Below are 17,143 nucleotides of genomic sequence, written 5' to 3' on the forward strand. Positions count from 1 at the left end.
GGGGCTGCGGCGCCCCCTGGAGGCCCCGCTCTGGCTCGCGGCCCCCCGTGCGCACATCGGCGCGTGCGTGCGGCCGAGGCCTGGGGCCCCGAGTGGGGACAGCGCCCCTCGCGGGAAGCACGTCGCCGGGGTGGGAGAGGCCGCCCCCTCCGCATCCTGACTCTGTCTGCTCTGATCTCCTCAGATTCTGAGCTCGCCAGCCGGGAGCTGCGGCGCCCTCGGGGCGGCTGGACAGGCCCCGCGCCATGCCCGAGGGCTGAGCGCCGCCGCCGCCGCCGCCGCCGCCGCCGCCGCCGCCGCCGCCGCCGCCGCCGCCGCCGCCGCCGGGCCTCGTCCCGCCTAGCGTGGGACTGCGCGCGCCCAGGTCGGGGCCCCGGCGGCCGACCATGGTGCTGCCGCCCCCGGACCGGCGCCACGTGTGCCTGACCACGCTGGTGATCATGGGCAGCATGGCGGTCATGGACGCGTACCTGGTGGAGCAGAACCAGGGCCCGCGCAAGATCGGCGTGTGCATCATCGTGTTGGTGGGCGACGTGTGCTTCCTGCTGGTGTTGCGCTACGTGGCCGTGTGGGTAGGCGCCGAGGTGCGCACGGCCAAGCGCGGCTACGCCATGATTCTCTGGTTCCTCTACATCTTCGTGCTGGAGATCAAGCTCTACTTCATCTTCCAGAACTACAAGGCGGCGCGGCGCGGCGCGGCCGACCCGCTGGCGCGCAAGGCGCTGACGCTGCTGCTGTCGGTGTGCGTGCCCGGCCTCTTCCTGCTGCTCGTGGCGCTCGACCGCATGGAGTACGTGCGCACCTTCCGGAAGCGCGAGGACCTGCGCGGCCGCCTCTTCTGGGTGGCGCTGGACCTGCTGGACCTGTTGGACATGCAGGCCAGCCTGTGGGAGCCGCCGCGCAGCGCGCTGCCGCTCTGGGCCGAGGGCCTCACCTTCTTCTACTGCTACATGCTGCTGCTGGTTCTGCCGTGCGTGGCGCTCAGCGAGGTCAGCATGCAGGGCGAGCACATCGCGCCGCAGCGCATGATGCTCTACCCGGTGCTCAGCCTCGCCACCGTCAACGTGGTGGCCGCGCTGGCGCGCGCCGCCAACATGGCGCTCTTCCGCGACAGCCGCGTCTCGGCCATCTTCGTGGGCAAGAACGTGGTGGCGCTCGCCACCAAGGCCTGCACCTTTCTGGAGTACCGCCGCCAGGTGCGCGACTTCCCACCACCCGCGCTGGCTCTGGAGCTGCAGCCCCCGGCCCCCCAGCGCAACTCGGTGCCGCCGCACGCGCCGCTGCACGGCCAGCCGGGCCGCCCCCACGGGCCCTCACCCACGCGAGACGCCCTGGACACGTGACAGGGGCCGCCCGAGGGCGCTGAGACGCGTGGCTGCAGGCGCACGGTTTGCATGGGACGGGGTGGGGGCGGGCTCCCGACGGGGCTAGGTGCTGAGAGTGCCCGAACCCGGGCGGGGGGGGGGCGGGCGACCCCCGGCCGCTTCTTCATCTCAGGAATCCTTCGGACCACGGACCTCAGCCCCTGCTCGGCCGGTCCGCCCAGCGTGGGCGCCCGTGTGTACGGCCTGAGCCAGAGCGGGAAGGGTCCCACCTCCGCCTGCTGGGGGCCTGGGTGGGAAGGGAGGACAGAGTGGGCGGAGGTCTCTTCCCCTGGGGTCCCTGGGTGGGGGCCTCTGGCTCAGAGTTTGGGACTAAGGAGGCCTCTGTCGTTTTAAAGACTCTTGTTTACAGTTTTGTATGGAACGTGGCACTGCTCTGCCTGTTTGATGTGTCCAGTCTCTTGATAGCTGCGGAGGGGCGTCGGAGGGGCGGGGTGTGAGCGAGTGACGGTGGGCGGCTGGGCCGGTCCACTTCTGTCCTGTCCTGGTCTCTCTGAGCAGTCAGACGGGGACGGCAGGGAGGACCCGTGGGAGAGTGGGTCTGAGGGGCCCTAGGGTCCCGCTCCCTCCCCCGACGGTCTGTTTTGGGTTCCTGCCTCTTCCCGGAGGAGCCCCTTGCTGGCCCTTGGGTCTCCGCCTAGCGATGGGGCCGTTGCTGTGGGGTTGCCTTGGCTGTGAGGCCCCGTGTCCCGGTGTCAGAGGCGGGAACTTGGCGCACTCCCAGGGCAGAGAAGACGGCTCTGGGCTCACGGAGCCCCAGGCTCACCCGTCCTCCTGGGCGTCAGCGCTTGTCCGCGCCTCCTACTTCTGCCTCCACTGGCCTCCACGGCCCTGCGGCGCCAGGCACACTGGTCCTGACTTGGTTTAATGGGCCATGTGCCCTGCCCCCCGACTTTGAGGGCCTCCGAATGAGGCCCAGGCCGGCACCCACCGTTTTCATGACCGGGGCTGTTGTCTGGCTCGTGGCCCGAGGTGTCTGCCCTCTGGGTTTGCCTTGGGAACAAGATGGGGACGTCCCAGCCTGCCCTTCCCTGGCTTCCTGAGGTGGTCTCTGATGGCCAGAAGTGACAGCAGTGCCACCCAGCTGCTCCCTGTCTGTCATCACCTCACTCATCAGCTCACAGCTCCTGTCATCTCAAAAACAGCTTCCCAATTTGGGAAGGAGAGGGCGGGGACTCCTCCTTGCGGCTTCCCCTGTTGGTAGGCAAGTCCCTCTCAGAAGCCCCCCGCGTGGGCCCCTCAGGGGCCCTGGGCCAGAACTGGTTCCGTGACGGCCGTGCTCTGAGGGCCGGCCTTGGGGGTGGGGTACTTGCCTCGCTGGGTCTGGGGTCTGACAGCCCGGGATGCCAGTGGAAGACGAGGCCCCTGGGTTTGAGGCCGAGGACCTTGCCCTCTTTCCCAGAGTGAGGGGCCTCCGCGTCCCCCTTCCTCCTCCTGGAGTGGGGGCTCAGACGCACCTCACCTGCTGTGGTGGCACCAGGCAGAGTCTGCCCCTGCACGACGCAGCTCGGTCCCTCAAGACGAAAACACATTCGAACTCCTGACCCGTCTTCTTCCGTTCCAAAGCACGTTCACTTTTTCTGTAGGAAAATAGCTTCATCATAGTAAAAACCCAGCTTGGCAAAATCGAACTCCCTCATATTAGGTTAATAGCTAAACTTCACATTATCCGATTCATTTTTTTTTTTTTTTTTTTTGCGGTACGCGGGCCTCTCACTGTTGTGGCCTCTCCCGTTGCGGAGGACAGGCTCCGGACGCGCAGGCTCAGCGGCCATGGCTCACGGGCCCAGCCGCTCCGCGGCATGTGGGATCCTCCCAGACCGGGGCACGAACCCGCGTCCCCTGCATCGGCAGGTGGACTCCCAACCACGGCACCACCAGGGAAGCCCTATCCGATTCATTTTGTCCAGTAACGTGGTGGAGACCCAGTTAGTGATAAGCCCAGAACAGAAGCCACCACCGTCATCGCCCCTGTTAGGATGGCCGCCACGTCGTCTGCTCTCTGGGGACCCTTTTGCCGATGGCCCAGGTGGAGGAGGGATGGGACACTGCAGTGTTGCACGGCCTCTCGTGGCTGAAGCGTGAGTGGCTTAATCTGTGGCAAAAACAAGGTAACTGCCAGTTCACTGGAGAAAGACCAAGGAGAAGACCCCGCAGTCAGAGGGTCTGAGGCTGGGCGCTGCCCGAGGGCTTCAGACTGGCGGTGGGCGCTCACGTGTGTCAGCTGCGTCAGTATGCAGGGCGCCCGGGGCGGACTTCTCCCAGGGAGACAGCTGCAGGTGGGGTCGCACCAGGGGGCTGAGAGCAGAACGGCAGCGGTTCGGAGCGGGTGTGTTGGTCAGGGTTCTGTGGAGAGACAGAGCCAGTGGGAGAGATACGGAACAGAAGAGACCCTTTATGAGGGGTTGGCTCACGCAACCGTGGAGGCCGAGCGGGCCCATGACCTGCCACCTGCGGGCTGGGGACCAGGAGGACGGCGCTGTCGTTCAGTCTGAGTCCGAAGGTCCACGGAGCAGGAGTGTGGATGTCTGAGGGCAGGAGAAGATGGATGTCCCAGCTCAGGCAGGGGCGAACCCACCTCCCGTCCCCCCCTCCCCGCTCCTCTCTCCAGGCCTCCAGGATTGGGTGAGGACCGCTGCACGGGGAAGGCCATCTGCTTACACCCTCACCGACACACCCAGAAATAGCCTCACATGCTGCCTGGGCTCTTGTGGCCCAGCCCGCCCGACACGTCAAATTAAGTGTCACAGGTGGGGGCGAGGCTTGGACAGCCGAGGGGTGGGAGGAATGGCAGAGAGGGGGCTGGGGGGATGGGGAGGGAGGTCAAGACAGGTGAGGAAGACGCCTGCTGGGTTTGCAGGCAGGGCATTGCCATGGACGCCCAGTGGCTGCCCCGTGGCTGCCCCGTGGCCACTCCTTCATGGTGACCAGACCAGAATTTGCTTGGGGGTCGCCCTGTGCCTATTAGCCCAGTGGAATCGACTCCTTCTTCACTGGTGCTGGGTCACGGAGGAAGGCCTGCTGACCTGACTGTGGACTCGTCTATGTCCCCCCAGGGAGGCACGAAACTGGAGAGGAGGGTGGTTAGATGACATGGATGTTCGTGTCACTCCCACGTGAGTCTGGAAGGTTGTCCAGGCTGCTGGTCCATCCCAGCCCATCGGGGACCTACGTCCCTCCCATCTCCCGCCTCCTCTGTGAGCTCTGATGCTCCGTGCAGGTTCTCAGCCGAGGCACAGACAGGGCGCTGAAGACCTCGAAAGGGGACGCTTGTAGGATCTCTTTGCGTGGTTCTCAGAAGCTGGCACAAGACACCTGGCTCACACCCCACTGTCCTGAATTTGGACATGTAGGTCCACAGGGAAAGGGTGCCCGGGTGTCCAGATGAAATTCTTCTGCTGTGAAGGAACGGGGGCCACTTATATCTCCAAAAGAGCAGCAGCACCTTTGAACTTTACTAGGTTTTTTCAGTATTTTTTCCCTCTAAGGTATCTGTCCTCACTCACGTTCTCACTAGCGGAGTACGAGTGTTGCGGCTTCTCCACCCCTGATGCACGTGGTAGCGTTAGTCTCGCCCACGTGATGGGGCTGGGATAGCGAGTTACCTTCACGTTTCCTTGATTATTCACGAGGTTTATCATCTTCTCACATCTCCGTGGAGCATTCGTGGTCCCTCTTCCGTGAATTTTGCATATTCTGTTTTTCTATCCGATTGTCTTTCTCTTATTAGTTCGGAGGCATCCTGTGTAGCTTCTGGTCACAGTCTTCTTTTTTTGGCCACACCGTGTGGCCTGTGGGATCTCCTCTGACCAGAGATCGAACCCTGGAAGCGCAGAGTCTTAACCAATGGACTACCAGGGAAGACCCACAGTCTTCTTTTTAAATGGACAACAAGTGCAGAGAATTGGAGGGATCGTCACCTTCGGTTCATGATATGCTCCCTTCACTGGTCCACGCTGGATGTCGTTATTTACACAGTCGGTTCTTTAATCTGTTACTTTAAATCATGGAGGCACCTGCAAACCCACCACCCAAACCGAAGCTGAAATCTCGACAATGACTGCGTTTCACCGAGGGCCCCCACCTGTCCCTGCCGCGTTCACGGGAGGCACCTTCACCCTGAGACCTGGGAGCGCCTTTCCTTTGTTTCCATTTTGTGCAGATTTATCAAATCGATGTGCATTTCTGAATGCATATTTTGGTTTCAGTTGTTTTTAATGTTATGGAAAGGGTGTCATGCTATATATATTCTTCTTTGGAGATACGTTTCCCTCCATGTTTTACTAAGATTTATCCATACTTTCGCGTGTCTGGTAATTCATTCTGTGCCAGTGAAGGACCCTTATGTGAATGTTCCACGCTGTCCCATCCCGTCCCCATCGATGGATATTTGGATTTTCCAGGTTACTGCCACCGTGAGCCGTGCTGCTGTGACTGCTCCTGTGTGTGCATCTCTCATATGTGCAAAGGAGTTTCCCTGGGGTATGTACTAAGGAATAAAACTGCTGGGACACAGGTAAGGGGCTGTAAACCTTCGCCAGGTGATGCCACACGGCTTTCCAACAGGGCTGAGTCGAGTAAGCCCTGCAGCATCTCCCACGCTTGGTGCTTTTGCATCCAGCGTGGCTGTTAACGTTTTCACATCAGCCTGATCCCTGCTGCTTTGTCTGCGATCTTTGCTTTTTCTCTGCAAGTTTGTAGAGTTGGTCTTTGATAGTCTTGAATCCCCTGCGACGTGTCCAAGTGTGGAGTCCTGCATCTCACCCTCATCTTCCTAAGTCCTGGGGACCGAGGGGAGGTGTCAGGTTTGGGAAAGCCATTGCCACTAACTCTGCTGGCTGAAGCATCTGTTGGTTTTGGGCGTAGATGGTTTGTTGGAACCTCACAGGCAATTGTGTCACTTTGCTGTACTTCTGTCACCTTTGCCGTGCACATTTTCATGCTAACTTGGTAACAGGTTTGGTTTTCCCGGTTCCTTTGTTACCGTGTTTCTCTTTATCACGTCATCCTTTTTGACTTAGTTCCATTCTGCCTGATAGAATTGTGCCACCAGCTTTGCTTTGGTTTGCGTTTTCATGGTGTATGTTTTCCCACCCTTTATTCTCAAACCCTCTGCTGTGGACTGAATGTCTGTGTCCCACCCCCTCCCCCCACCAACCGCCCAAATCCACTTGTTGAAGCCCTGCCCCAGCGGGATTGTATTTGGAGGTGGGACCGTTGGGAGTTGATTAAGGTTAGAAGAGGTCATGAGGGTGGGGGTCCTATGATGGGATTAGTGCCCTGATAAGAGGGAGGGACCATGGCTCTCCCCACCACGTGAGGACACAGCGGCCGTCTGCAAGCCAGGAAGAGGGTCCTCGTCAGGACCTGGCCGCGCTGGCACCTTGATCTGGGACTTGCAGCCTCCAGGACTGGGAGACATAAATGTCTGCTGTTTGAAGCCCCCAGTCTGTGGTGCTTTGTTATAGTGACCCCGAGCTGACTAAGACACTCAGCACAGTCTTGTTTCAAAAGTGGACTTTGTTGTTTACGTGCTATGTGGAAATCTCTGCTTGAAAAGATGAGCTTAATCCATATTCATTTACTGTGAATTCTGTTATATTTGGACCTCTTTCTACCATCTCATTTTATGTGTTTGTCATCTTTTTTTTTTTTCCTTAAGCCCTCTCTCCTCTCCATCCCCGGTCTTTTGGATCAGTCACATTTTCCACCATACTTTTTATCTTCTGCAGGTTTGGCAAGTAGAATTAAAAAAAAATTCTTTTGTAATTCACCATTGAATGTTTTTTAAGGGTAGTACATTTTATTCACTGACTTTAAAATTGTGGTAAAATATACATAACATAAAATTGACCATTGTTAACCTCTTTTAGGTGAACAGCTTGGTGGCATTAAGTACACTCGTATGGTTGTGAGACCACCAACACCTTCCATCCCCAGAACTGTTCTCACCTTGTAAAACTGAAACTCTGTCCCCGTTAAACAGTCCCTCCCACCCCCTCCGCCAGCCCCGGGCCCCCACCATCCTTTCTGTTTCTGTGAATTTGACCCTGCTAGGGAACTCGTATGAGTGGAATCACACGGGATTTGTCCTTTTGTGACTGGTTTGTTTCATTCAATGCCCTCCAGGTTCATCCACGTTGAGGCCTGTGTCAGGATTTCCATCCTTTTTAAGGCTGAGTAATATTCCATCTTATTAATGGGCATTGCACTATAGAAAGTTCTGTGCACTTAACTTGAAATTTTTCTTTCTTTTTTAAAAAATGTGTTACTGGAGTAGAGTTGATTTACAATGTTGTGTTAATTTCAGGTGTACAGCAAGGTGATTCATACATATGTATATCTCCATTCTTTTTCAGATTCTTTTCCCACCTAGGTTATTACAGAATATTGAGTAGAGTTCCCCGTGCTGTACAGCAGGTCCTTGTTAGTTATCTGTTTTATACAGAGGAGTGTGTTTATGTCCATCCCAATCTCCTAATTTATCACTTCCCCCACGTTTCCCCTTTGGTAACCGTAGTTTGATTTTGAGGTCTGTGAGTCTGTTTCTGTTTTGTAAATAAGTTCATTTTTATTAGATTGTACATGTAAGCGCTATCATTTGCTATTTCTGTTTCTCTGTCTGACTTACTTCACTCAGTTTGATCATCTCCAGGTCCATCCATGTTGCTGCAAATGGCACTGTTTTGTTCTTTTTTATGGCTGTGTGATACTCCATCATACGAACAGACTGAGCTCTATTGCATGTTCTGTGCACTTAACTTGAACTTGTTCTAACAGGTTTACAGTGAGTGTCTCCATCCTTCCCTGTGGAGCATCAACATGTTAGCCTCTAATTCCCCTTGGACCCCTCTCCCCTCGACTACTTGTTGTCTAGACTTTGGGTTTACTTTTTTATTTTATTTTTTTTTCTGCAGTACGCGGGCCTCTCACTGTTGTGGCCTCTCCCGTCGCGGAGCACAGGCTCCGGACGTGCAGGCTCAGCGGCCACGGCTCACGGGCCCAGCCGCTCTGTGGCATGTGGGATCCTCCCGGACCGGGGCACGAACCTGTGTCCCCTGCATCGACAGGCGGACTCCCAACCACGGCGCCACCAGGGAAGCCCCGGGTTTTCTTTTAAAATGCAAAATGCCGTGTTCTTTCACTGTGAGTTGCTAATTAATTTTATCCACCGGGTCCACCTGGCCTCCTGAGGAAGAACGTTCTGAGCTTCCTCCCCGGGCTGCCAGCCATCCTGGGGCCACATCCCCACGCCGGCCGAGCATCCCTGCTGGAAAGAAGGCCCCTTCTTCACACTTCTCCTCCTGCTGGAATGTGCGCGTGGTGGCGGGTTGGAGAGCCGTGGGGTCACCTGCACCCACCCGCCCACCCGCCACATGTCTGACTTGGTCGGTGGAGGGCGGTGTGAACTCTGCTCGCCATGGACTCTGCTCACGTGAGCCATGCCGGTGACTTTTCCTTGTGGTCACACAGCTGAATTTTGTCATAGTGGACCCGAAACCGGTTTGGAGCGGAAGTTCTCTCAGCCCTCGTGTGTCTGGACATGTGTCTTCTTGCTCCATTTAAGTGACACTTCGTGGCAGTTAAGTCTGCCGGGTCCCGTGTCCCTGGCCTTCCTGTACTAACAGGCTGGAAATGGACGTCTCCAAGCCCCACCCTCTTAGCCGTGTGACAGTTCTGGCCAAAAGGATGAAGGTGGATGTCGCTTCCCAAGTTCAGAAGTGACTCAAAGTGGTTTCTTGACCTTGCACATCTGGGCCAGATATCCTCTGCTGTCTGTCCCCTGGTCCTCTGCTCTTGGACGTGCCCCCCATCCTGCCGCCCCCAGGTACTGAGTGTTTCTGGTGCTGCAGTGGAAGGTGGGCTGCTGTGTGTTTCCCCTGCTGCTGACTTAGATTTCAGCTTTGACTGGATCACCGGGTCTCCGCCGTTTCAGATCTTGGCTGTGGCGCTCCAAGCCGGGCGACCTGGGCACCTGACTTCTGTTTCCTGGTCTGTAAGCTGGGGTCCTGCGAGGATCAAACCAGGTGACCCTGTAACCCACCCAGGACAGGGCCTGGCGCGTGGAAGCAGCCGGGTAGGTGTTTGCCTTCCTTGTCCGTATTCTTATTCTAATGGGATTTTGGGAGAGTACGTTTGTAAGTGCACAGGATCAATCCTTTATGTTTCACTGGAAGTCTCAATAAAAAGCTCCACCTTTCATTAAATTGAGAAGAAATATTGCAGCTGAAATAATAAATACACTGTGGAAGGGACGGAGCATAGAAGTGTACGTGATAACACTTGCTTTGGCTAAACCTGGGTGGAGAAACCAGATCTCTTGCCGAAATTGGTCCTGCAGGATTTCACTAGGGAAAGTTGTTCTTGACAATCATCATGGCCGGGAAAGGACACTCAGTGACAGAAGACACAGTGGTGATGTTTCATCCAGTTGAACCTTGGCCCGTGAATCAAGCCTTCACTGTAAAATTTATGTGGAAAAAATTCTTTATTCACTTTTTATGAAATGAGGCAGAAAACGGAGGACCTCAGGAATGGTTTGCCCACAGCGGAGCTCGGGGACCTTCCACCCACCTCACGGCTGTTCGCCCCAGGAAACGTGTTCTTCCTGGGGGTTGATGGGCCTCGGTGCTCACACGGTGCTGAAAGCTCACGAATGCCTTGCAGGCCGACTGCAGGTTATTGCAGGAGACTGCTGGTTCCCCACCCGAGGGGTCGCACACCTGCGCTGGGCTGTGGCCTGCAGGGGACACTCTGCAGCGCGGGGCGTGAGGGCTCGGCTGCGCGCGCGGGTGCATCGCGGGTCCCTGTGTCTGTGGCGCCGAGGATGGGCCGACTTTCACTTCCTAGGAGGAGAGGCTGTGCACCTGCGGGGAGACAGGTGTCACGCCTATGGATGGCAGCGTGGGTGCAGGGGAGAGCAGGGCGGGTGGGGCTGTGTCAGGGCCTCCCCAGCAAGTGACGTCATGCTAGGACTTGATCATGAGCAGGATTGGCTGCGGGGAGAGGAGGGACGTTTATCCTGGCAGGTGGGATGCCCCCAGAGCTCACCTGCCCCAGAGCCCACCTGGCTGGGGTGGGGCTGGCAGGTCGTGCAGTGGCGCAGGATGGCCACCAGGGGGAGCCCGAGCCCCAGCTCTGCCCGGCGGCCCCTCCCGCTCGCACGGAGAGCCCCGCCAGAAGGTGTGTGTCCAGGTGGAGGGACGCCCGTTGGCCTCTGCAGGAACGCATCACAACATCACTTCGCACCGAAAAGATTTCAAGGAATTCTAACGCGTGCGTCCGGCATGGAGGAACTCTGTAAGGGCACGTTTCAGTCTCAAAGTGATATTGTGGGATTAGCTCTGTGAGGTTTAGGCGTCAAACTGCTCACTGAACCCAGCTTCTGAGAGATAGGTCTGAAGAGGGACCAGCTTTGGGATCGATCCAGGTGATCACAGTTTTAAGTTTAATGTGTCAGGACAGCTGACACACCTGCCGTGTCCACACCTGCCAACACAGGTGCCCAGGCACAGGGCCCGGCTCCCCACAGCGCAGGGCCCCCAGGTGTGCCTGGCGCCCGGTGTGACCCTTCCTGTATGGTTGTTCCAAGGACCCCAAAGCTCACCTGCGCCGAAAGGACGTGGGGCGAGGATGGGGTCCAGGATGCACACGCTCTCTGGGCCCCAGGGTGAACCCCGACACCCTCCTCCAGGTGTTGCTGGCCATGCCCTCTGCCCCCTGCCCTCTGCCCCTGCCCGCCCAGGGGCCCCAGGTCTGGGCAGAGCCTCCTGCAGGCCGAGTGCATGCGATGCTGCTGGCGGCCACACAGGGGCAGCAGAGCTCAGCGTGTTCAGGGACCGGATGTCCAGCTCACGGGGCCGCCCTGGGCCCTGAGGTCGGGAGTGGCCAGAGGGGACGCCTGCACGGAGGCCAGCCCCAGGCTCAGCCGAGCCCGGCCCTAGGTCCCCTGACCCCAGCCCGAGGTTCAGCCTGGACCCTGTCCCCAGCGGGCCGAGCTTACTGGCAGTAGGTCACCCCTTGGTCCTGGGTCATCGGGGCTGAGGAGGCTGCACCTGTGGTGAGTGTCCACGCCGAGTGCAGTGTTTGGAGAACTCAGGGGACGCTGGGCCCTGGACAGTGAGACTGGTGCTTGGGGGACAGGACGAGGGCGCCCCCTCCTGGCCCCCTGTTCTTGCACCTCTGTGGTGGGGGTCCTGGGGGTTCTGGCAGGAGGGGGCGCCTGGTGCCTGCCAGGGGAGGGAGCCGGGGCCCGCGGGGGGCCGCTCGGGTCTCCGGGATGGTGGCGGCGGGGCTGGGTTTGTGGGGAGGGGCTGTGAGGGACCCGTATTGGAGGTGGATGCTCTGGGCGACCTCCTGGAGCCATTTCTCAAGCTTTCGCATCTGCACACACGGGTGGGGGGTTTGTCCCTCGCGCGGGCCAACAATTTGAGGTGAAACTTTGCCAGTGGTTTTGGGACAGCAGCAGTGAGTGATACCTTTAGTGCTGATGCGGCTGCTAACATGACACTCAGGCTAGATTTGCATCCAGGGAAAGGAGGATCCTTCCCACCTCCGTGGAGGTTCCAGCTGAGGTCTGGGACGCGTGCTGGCTCACGGGCTGAGTCACAGACAGCCCAGCCAGGGCCCGACTGACCGCCCAGCACTGCTGGTCCTTCCAGGGGTGTGGTCAGGGGTTCACGCTCAGCTGGCATTCTTGTCTCCTTGGGACATTGAAGGGTCACTTGAAGGCGGTAGCTGGTGTCTGGGCTGCTCCCAAACCTGGGCCGGGTCTTAGTGTCCCCCCCACCCCGAATGGTCTTTCCAGTTGGGAGCTGGACCTCTCACTCGGAGGCTCAGGCCTCCCACTGTCCCTTTTTATTTTATTTATTTAAGATTTATTTTTCTTGAGGTAACATTAGTTTATAATATTATATGTTTCATATGTACAACATATTTCTACTTCTGTACACCCTGCAGCGTGCTTGCCACCAAAAATTTAGTTTCCACCCATCACCATACAGTTAGCGCCCTTTACCCATTTTGCCCTCCCCGCCCCTCCCGCTCTGGTAACCACTGCTCTGCTCACTGACCCAATGGGTGCTCATAGCATGCTCTTCAGTCTCCACGTATTTGTGAGTTTTCCAGCTTTCTTCTTGTAATGTATTTCTTTTCTTTTTTTTAGAAAAATCATTTATTTATTTTTGGCTGTGTTGGGTCTTTGTTGCTGCACGTGGCCTTTCTCTAGTTGCAGTGAGCAGGGGCTACTCTTTGTTGTGATGCATGGGCTTCTCATTGCAGTGGCTTCTCTTGTTGCAGAGCACGGGCTCTAAGTGCGTGGGCTCAGTAGCTGTGGCGCGTGGGCTCTAGAGCGCAGGCTCAGTAGTTGTGACGCACCGGCTTAGCTGCTCCGCGGTGTGTGGGATCTTCCCGGACCGGGGCACGAACCCGCGTCCCCTGCATCGGCACGCGGACTCCCAACCACTGCGCCACCAGGGAATCCCATGGCAGGCGGATTCTTAACCACTGCGTCACTAGGGAAGTCCTGTAGCGTATTTCTAATTTCATACTAGTGTGATTGGAAAAGATGCTTGATAGGGTTTCAGTCTTGTTAAATTTATTGAGACTTGTTTTGTGTCCTAACACATGATCTATCCTTGAGAATATACCATGTGTGCTTGAGAAGAATGTGTGTTCTGCTGCATTTGGATGGAATGTTCTGTCCAAATCTATCAAATCCATCTGGTCTAATGTTTCATTAAAGCCACAGTCTCCTTGTTGACTTTCTGTCTGGAAGATCTGTCCACGGATGTAAGTGGGGTGTGAAAGTCCCCTACTATTATTGTGTTGCTGTCAATTCCTCCCTTTAGGTCTGTTAATAATTGCTTATGTATATTGATGCTTCTATGTTAGGGGCATATATATTATTAACTTTATGTCTTCTTGATCAACTCTCCCCTTTATCATTAGAGTCCATCATTGTCCCTTGTTACCTTTTGGCTTGAGGTCTCTTCTGTCTGATATGAGTGTAGCTCCACCCGCTTTCCTCTGGCTGCCATTTTCTTGGGGTTTCATCTTCCGTCCCTTCTCTTTGAGCCTCTGTGTGTTTGTGGAGCTGAGCGGGGTGTCCTGGAGGCAGCATGGAACTGGCTCTTGGTTTCTAACCCATCCAGGTTCTCTCTGTCTTTTGACTGGTGATGTCAATCCATTTATATTTAGGGTGATTATTGATAAGTGAGAACACAGGGCTGCCATTTCATCTTTTGTTTTCTAGTTGCTCAATACCTCCATTCCTTTCTTCCCTTGTGTTTCTCTCTGCCATTTTTGTTTGGGTTTTTCTAGGATACTTTTCTCATTTTCTTCTTTTTTGTGTTTCTTGCCTCTGCTCTAGATGTATGTTTTGTGGCCACCATAAATTTGTATAAAGCGTCTCATAGATAAAATAGTCCTCTTTCTGCTGACAACGTCTATTTTCATTTGCCTAGACAGGTTCTGTCCTCTTCACCATGTATTTTTGTTGCCTCAAATTACCCCTTTTAAATATTATGAGTTTGTTATGAAGTTGAAGTGGCTATAGTTATTTTTTTGCTTCCCCCCTTTAAACTTTATGCTATAATAAAATGTTTACTTAATTGTTTTTAACATCTTTATTGGGATATATGTATATGTATAGCTGATTCACTCTGTTATAATAAAATGTTTAAAAGCCTATTCTGGGACTTCCCTGCTGGTACAGTGGTTAAGAATCCACCTGCCAGTGCAGGGGACACGGATTCAAGCCCTGGTCTGGGAAGATCCCACATGCCGCGGAGCAACTAAGCCTGTGCGCCACAACTACTGAGCCTGAGCTCTAGAGCCCACGAGCCACGACTACTGAGCCCACGTGCCACAACTGAAGCCTGCGTGCCTAGAGCCTGTGCTTGGCAACAAGAGAAGTCCCCGCTCGCCACAACTACAGAAAGCCCGTGCGCAGCAACGAAGATCCAATGCAGCCAAACATTAAATAAATAAATAAATGACTAAATGAATAAATAAAGCAAGCTTATTCTGCTAAAGAGCTGCATTTCCAATTCTGTCTGTTCTTCCCTTTATTCAGTTTTGTGTGCTTTTGCCTTTTTGTTTCTGGTAGAAGAGCTCCTTCCAACACCTCTTGTAAGGCAGGTCTAGCGGTGAAGGACTCTCTCAGGTCTGTTTGTCTGGGAAAGCCTTTATTTCTCCTTCATATCTGAATGGTAGCTTTGCTGGGTAGAGGAGAGTTGGGTGACAGTTTTTATCTTTCAGTCTTTTGAGAATGTCATTGCACTCTCTCCTGGCTGGTAGGGTTTCTGCTGAGAAATCTGCTGGTAGCCTAAGGGGGGTTCCTTGATAGGTGGCCATCTATTTTTCCTGGCTGCCTTTCAAATTCTTAGTCATTGGCTTTTGACGATTTTAATATAAGGTGTCTTGGAGAAGGTCTTTTCGCATTGAGGTGATTCAGTGTTCTCTTAGCTTCACGGACTTGCATATCCAGTTCCTCCCCAGGTTTGGGCAGTTCTCAGCTATCATTTCTTTCTTTCTTTTTCTATTTCTTTTCTTTTTTTTCTTTTGGCCATGTGGCGTGGCTTGCGGGATCTTAGTTCCCTGACCAGGGATTGAACACAGGCCCATGGCACTGAAAGCCCTGAGTCTTAACCACTGGACCAGCAGGGAATTCCCAGCTATTATTTCTTTAAATAAACTATCTCTTGTCCCTCTGGGACACCCATCACCCTAACATTGCCCTTCCTATCTGAGTCAGATAGAGCTCATGGAATTTCTTCATTTTTAATATCTTAATTCTCTTTCCTTTTCTACTTGTGTCATTTCTAGATTTCTACCTCTCAGTTCACTAATTCTCTCTTCCACATGGTCTGCTCTACTTCCAATGCTTTCTAATGCGTTTTTCATCTCATTGATTGAATTCTTAAGCTGCAGAATTTCTGTTTGTTTCTTTTTTAGAATTTCAGTCTCTTTGGTAAAGTATTTCTTCTGTTCATTAAATTCACTTCAGAGCTGACTGAAGTGCCCTTCTGATTTTCCTACAGCTTGTTGAGTGCGTGACAGCTATGTGCATTGGCTGTCATTTAGCCCGCAATACTGCGTGACTTTAAGTTTGGTTTCTGGAGAACTGCCACTTCTCTTTGTGGTACAGGGTCCTGGCTTCTCCCCGGCGCTGAGTGGGGGATTCCTCCCCCGGCACCTTGGAAGTGGTGACAGGTTCGAAATTAGAGGCCTTTCCTTTGTCTTCCAGCAGGTGGCGCCATCACACAGGTTTTCGGCTTCTCCACCTGCGCTCCTCCGGCTATGCTTGGGAATCTTCACCTTCCGCCCTCCGCCGCCTCTGTCGGGGGGTGTCGCCCGAGCCCCCGTCATTGCTTCTTGTGGCTCCGGAGTCGCTGGTGCCCTGATGCTACCAGTGTCGCTGGCGTCACCACCTGGTTCCCCGGGGAAGATGAGCTTTGCCTTCCTGTCCGGGGTCCGCTGAGTCCCAGGCCCCCAGCCGCGGGGGAGGGAGATGGTGGCGGTCCGGTTAGAGCTGGCACCTCTTCCGCGTTTGGTGGTGTGAGGTTCACAGGCTCTGCTGCTGCGGTGAGGCGGGGGCTGCAGGGACGGGGTCGCAGGCCCCATTGCTGTTGCTGCCCGGTTACCTGTGGCCGCAGGTGCCGCTGCAGCCGGGATGCAGAGACCTGTGCTCCGCCTCGCCTGCGGCCCCGGTTCCCTGGGCCGAGGCCGCGATTCAGGCACCGCCTCCCCTGTTGCCCCGGGTCGGCCTCCCCTCTGTGTTCCCGCCCACCCTCCTAGACGTGCAGGGGTGTGGCATTCTGTCGTGCCCCCGTGTGTCGGGCAGAGGCACGTCTGTTAGTTGTGGATGTTTCACTGGTTATGGAACGAAGGGCAGGGACCCAGGCCACTTTCCCTGTCCCTCGTTGCTGACCTCTCCCACTGTCCCTGGACGGCCAGGCCGGCACAGCGTCCTCTGGCTGTTCTCCGCTGTGGACGGCAGTCACAGCCAGCCTGGTCCCTGCAAGGGGCACGATGACCCCCACATCCCCTCCCCCCCATCTGGCCGCCTTGAACCCTCGGCAAAGGGTTCCGTCCAAGTCTCGATGCTTTTGTCGGAAATCCCAGCTGCAAGGACGGACCCGAGGAAGACAGGGCACGTTTGTCCACACTGAGATCCCTTCAGTCCTACAGAAACTCTGCAGAAGCATCACCTCGCTCCTACTCTCCTTCTTTAGTTTCCACACGCGGAGCCATTTGACCACACACGGGGACCCTCCCTCCCCCCCATATGTCCTTATCATTGTTCCTAGGGCCTCTCGGTGGGTGGGGCTAGGACATGTATGTGTGTGAGCACACGCACACTTACACACACACACTCCACACACGTGTTCACGTCCAAGCCTGTGCCTCTTGGTCTGCCCGAGGCGCCCCCCTGCCTTGGCGGGACCAAGTCTCTGGAGCCAGGGTCCGGCGGGGCGTGCAATGACTCAGCACGGCCACAAGGGGCTGTGTTCTAGGGAAATCATATGATGGGCGTAACACGCAAAGGTGTATGGAATGTTATGCACACACACGATTCAGGGCGTGGTAGTGAAGAGAACACACAGGTACCTACAGGGCAGCCTGAGAAATTGAACACGAGGGGCTCCAGTCCTGCCAAGAAGCAGAGGCCAGTGAGTGGCAGCTCCCTGCCCCCAAATCAGCTCTGCAGGATCTATAAAGACAGTTGGTTCTAGCAGGAACCAACCTGGAGAGGCCAC

General features: G+C 55.7%; 1 protein-coding gene across 2 annotated transcripts; it reads left to right on the forward strand.

Annotated features, from left to right (window-relative positions):
* Positions 1-357: 357 nt before the first annotated feature.
* TMEM121 (transmembrane protein 121) lies at positions 358-6,565 on the forward strand. 2 transcript variants are annotated; one of them, XM_032623286.1, is made up of 2 exons: positions 358-1,196; positions 5,786-6,565. In XM_032623286.1, the coding sequence occupies exons 1-2, from the start codon at positions 387-389 to the stop codon at positions 5,873-5,875; spliced, it is 900 nt and encodes a 299-aa protein (XP_032479177.1). In that variant the 5' UTR covers positions 358-386; the 3' UTR covers positions 5,876-6,565. The 2 variants fall into 2 exon arrangements, with proteins under 2 accessions (XP_032479177.1, XP_032479176.1); XM_032623285.1 differs by lacking the exon at positions 5,786-6,565 and having other exon boundaries at positions 358-1,393.
* Positions 6,566-17,143: the final 10,578 nt, after the last annotated feature.

Source organism: Phocoena sinus, chromosome 2 (assembly GCF_008692025.1).
Source record: "Phocoena sinus isolate mPhoSin1 chromosome 2, mPhoSin1.pri, whole genome shotgun sequence".
NCBI classification, from domain to species: domain Eukaryota; kingdom Metazoa; phylum Chordata; class Mammalia; order Artiodactyla; family Phocoenidae; genus Phocoena; species Phocoena sinus.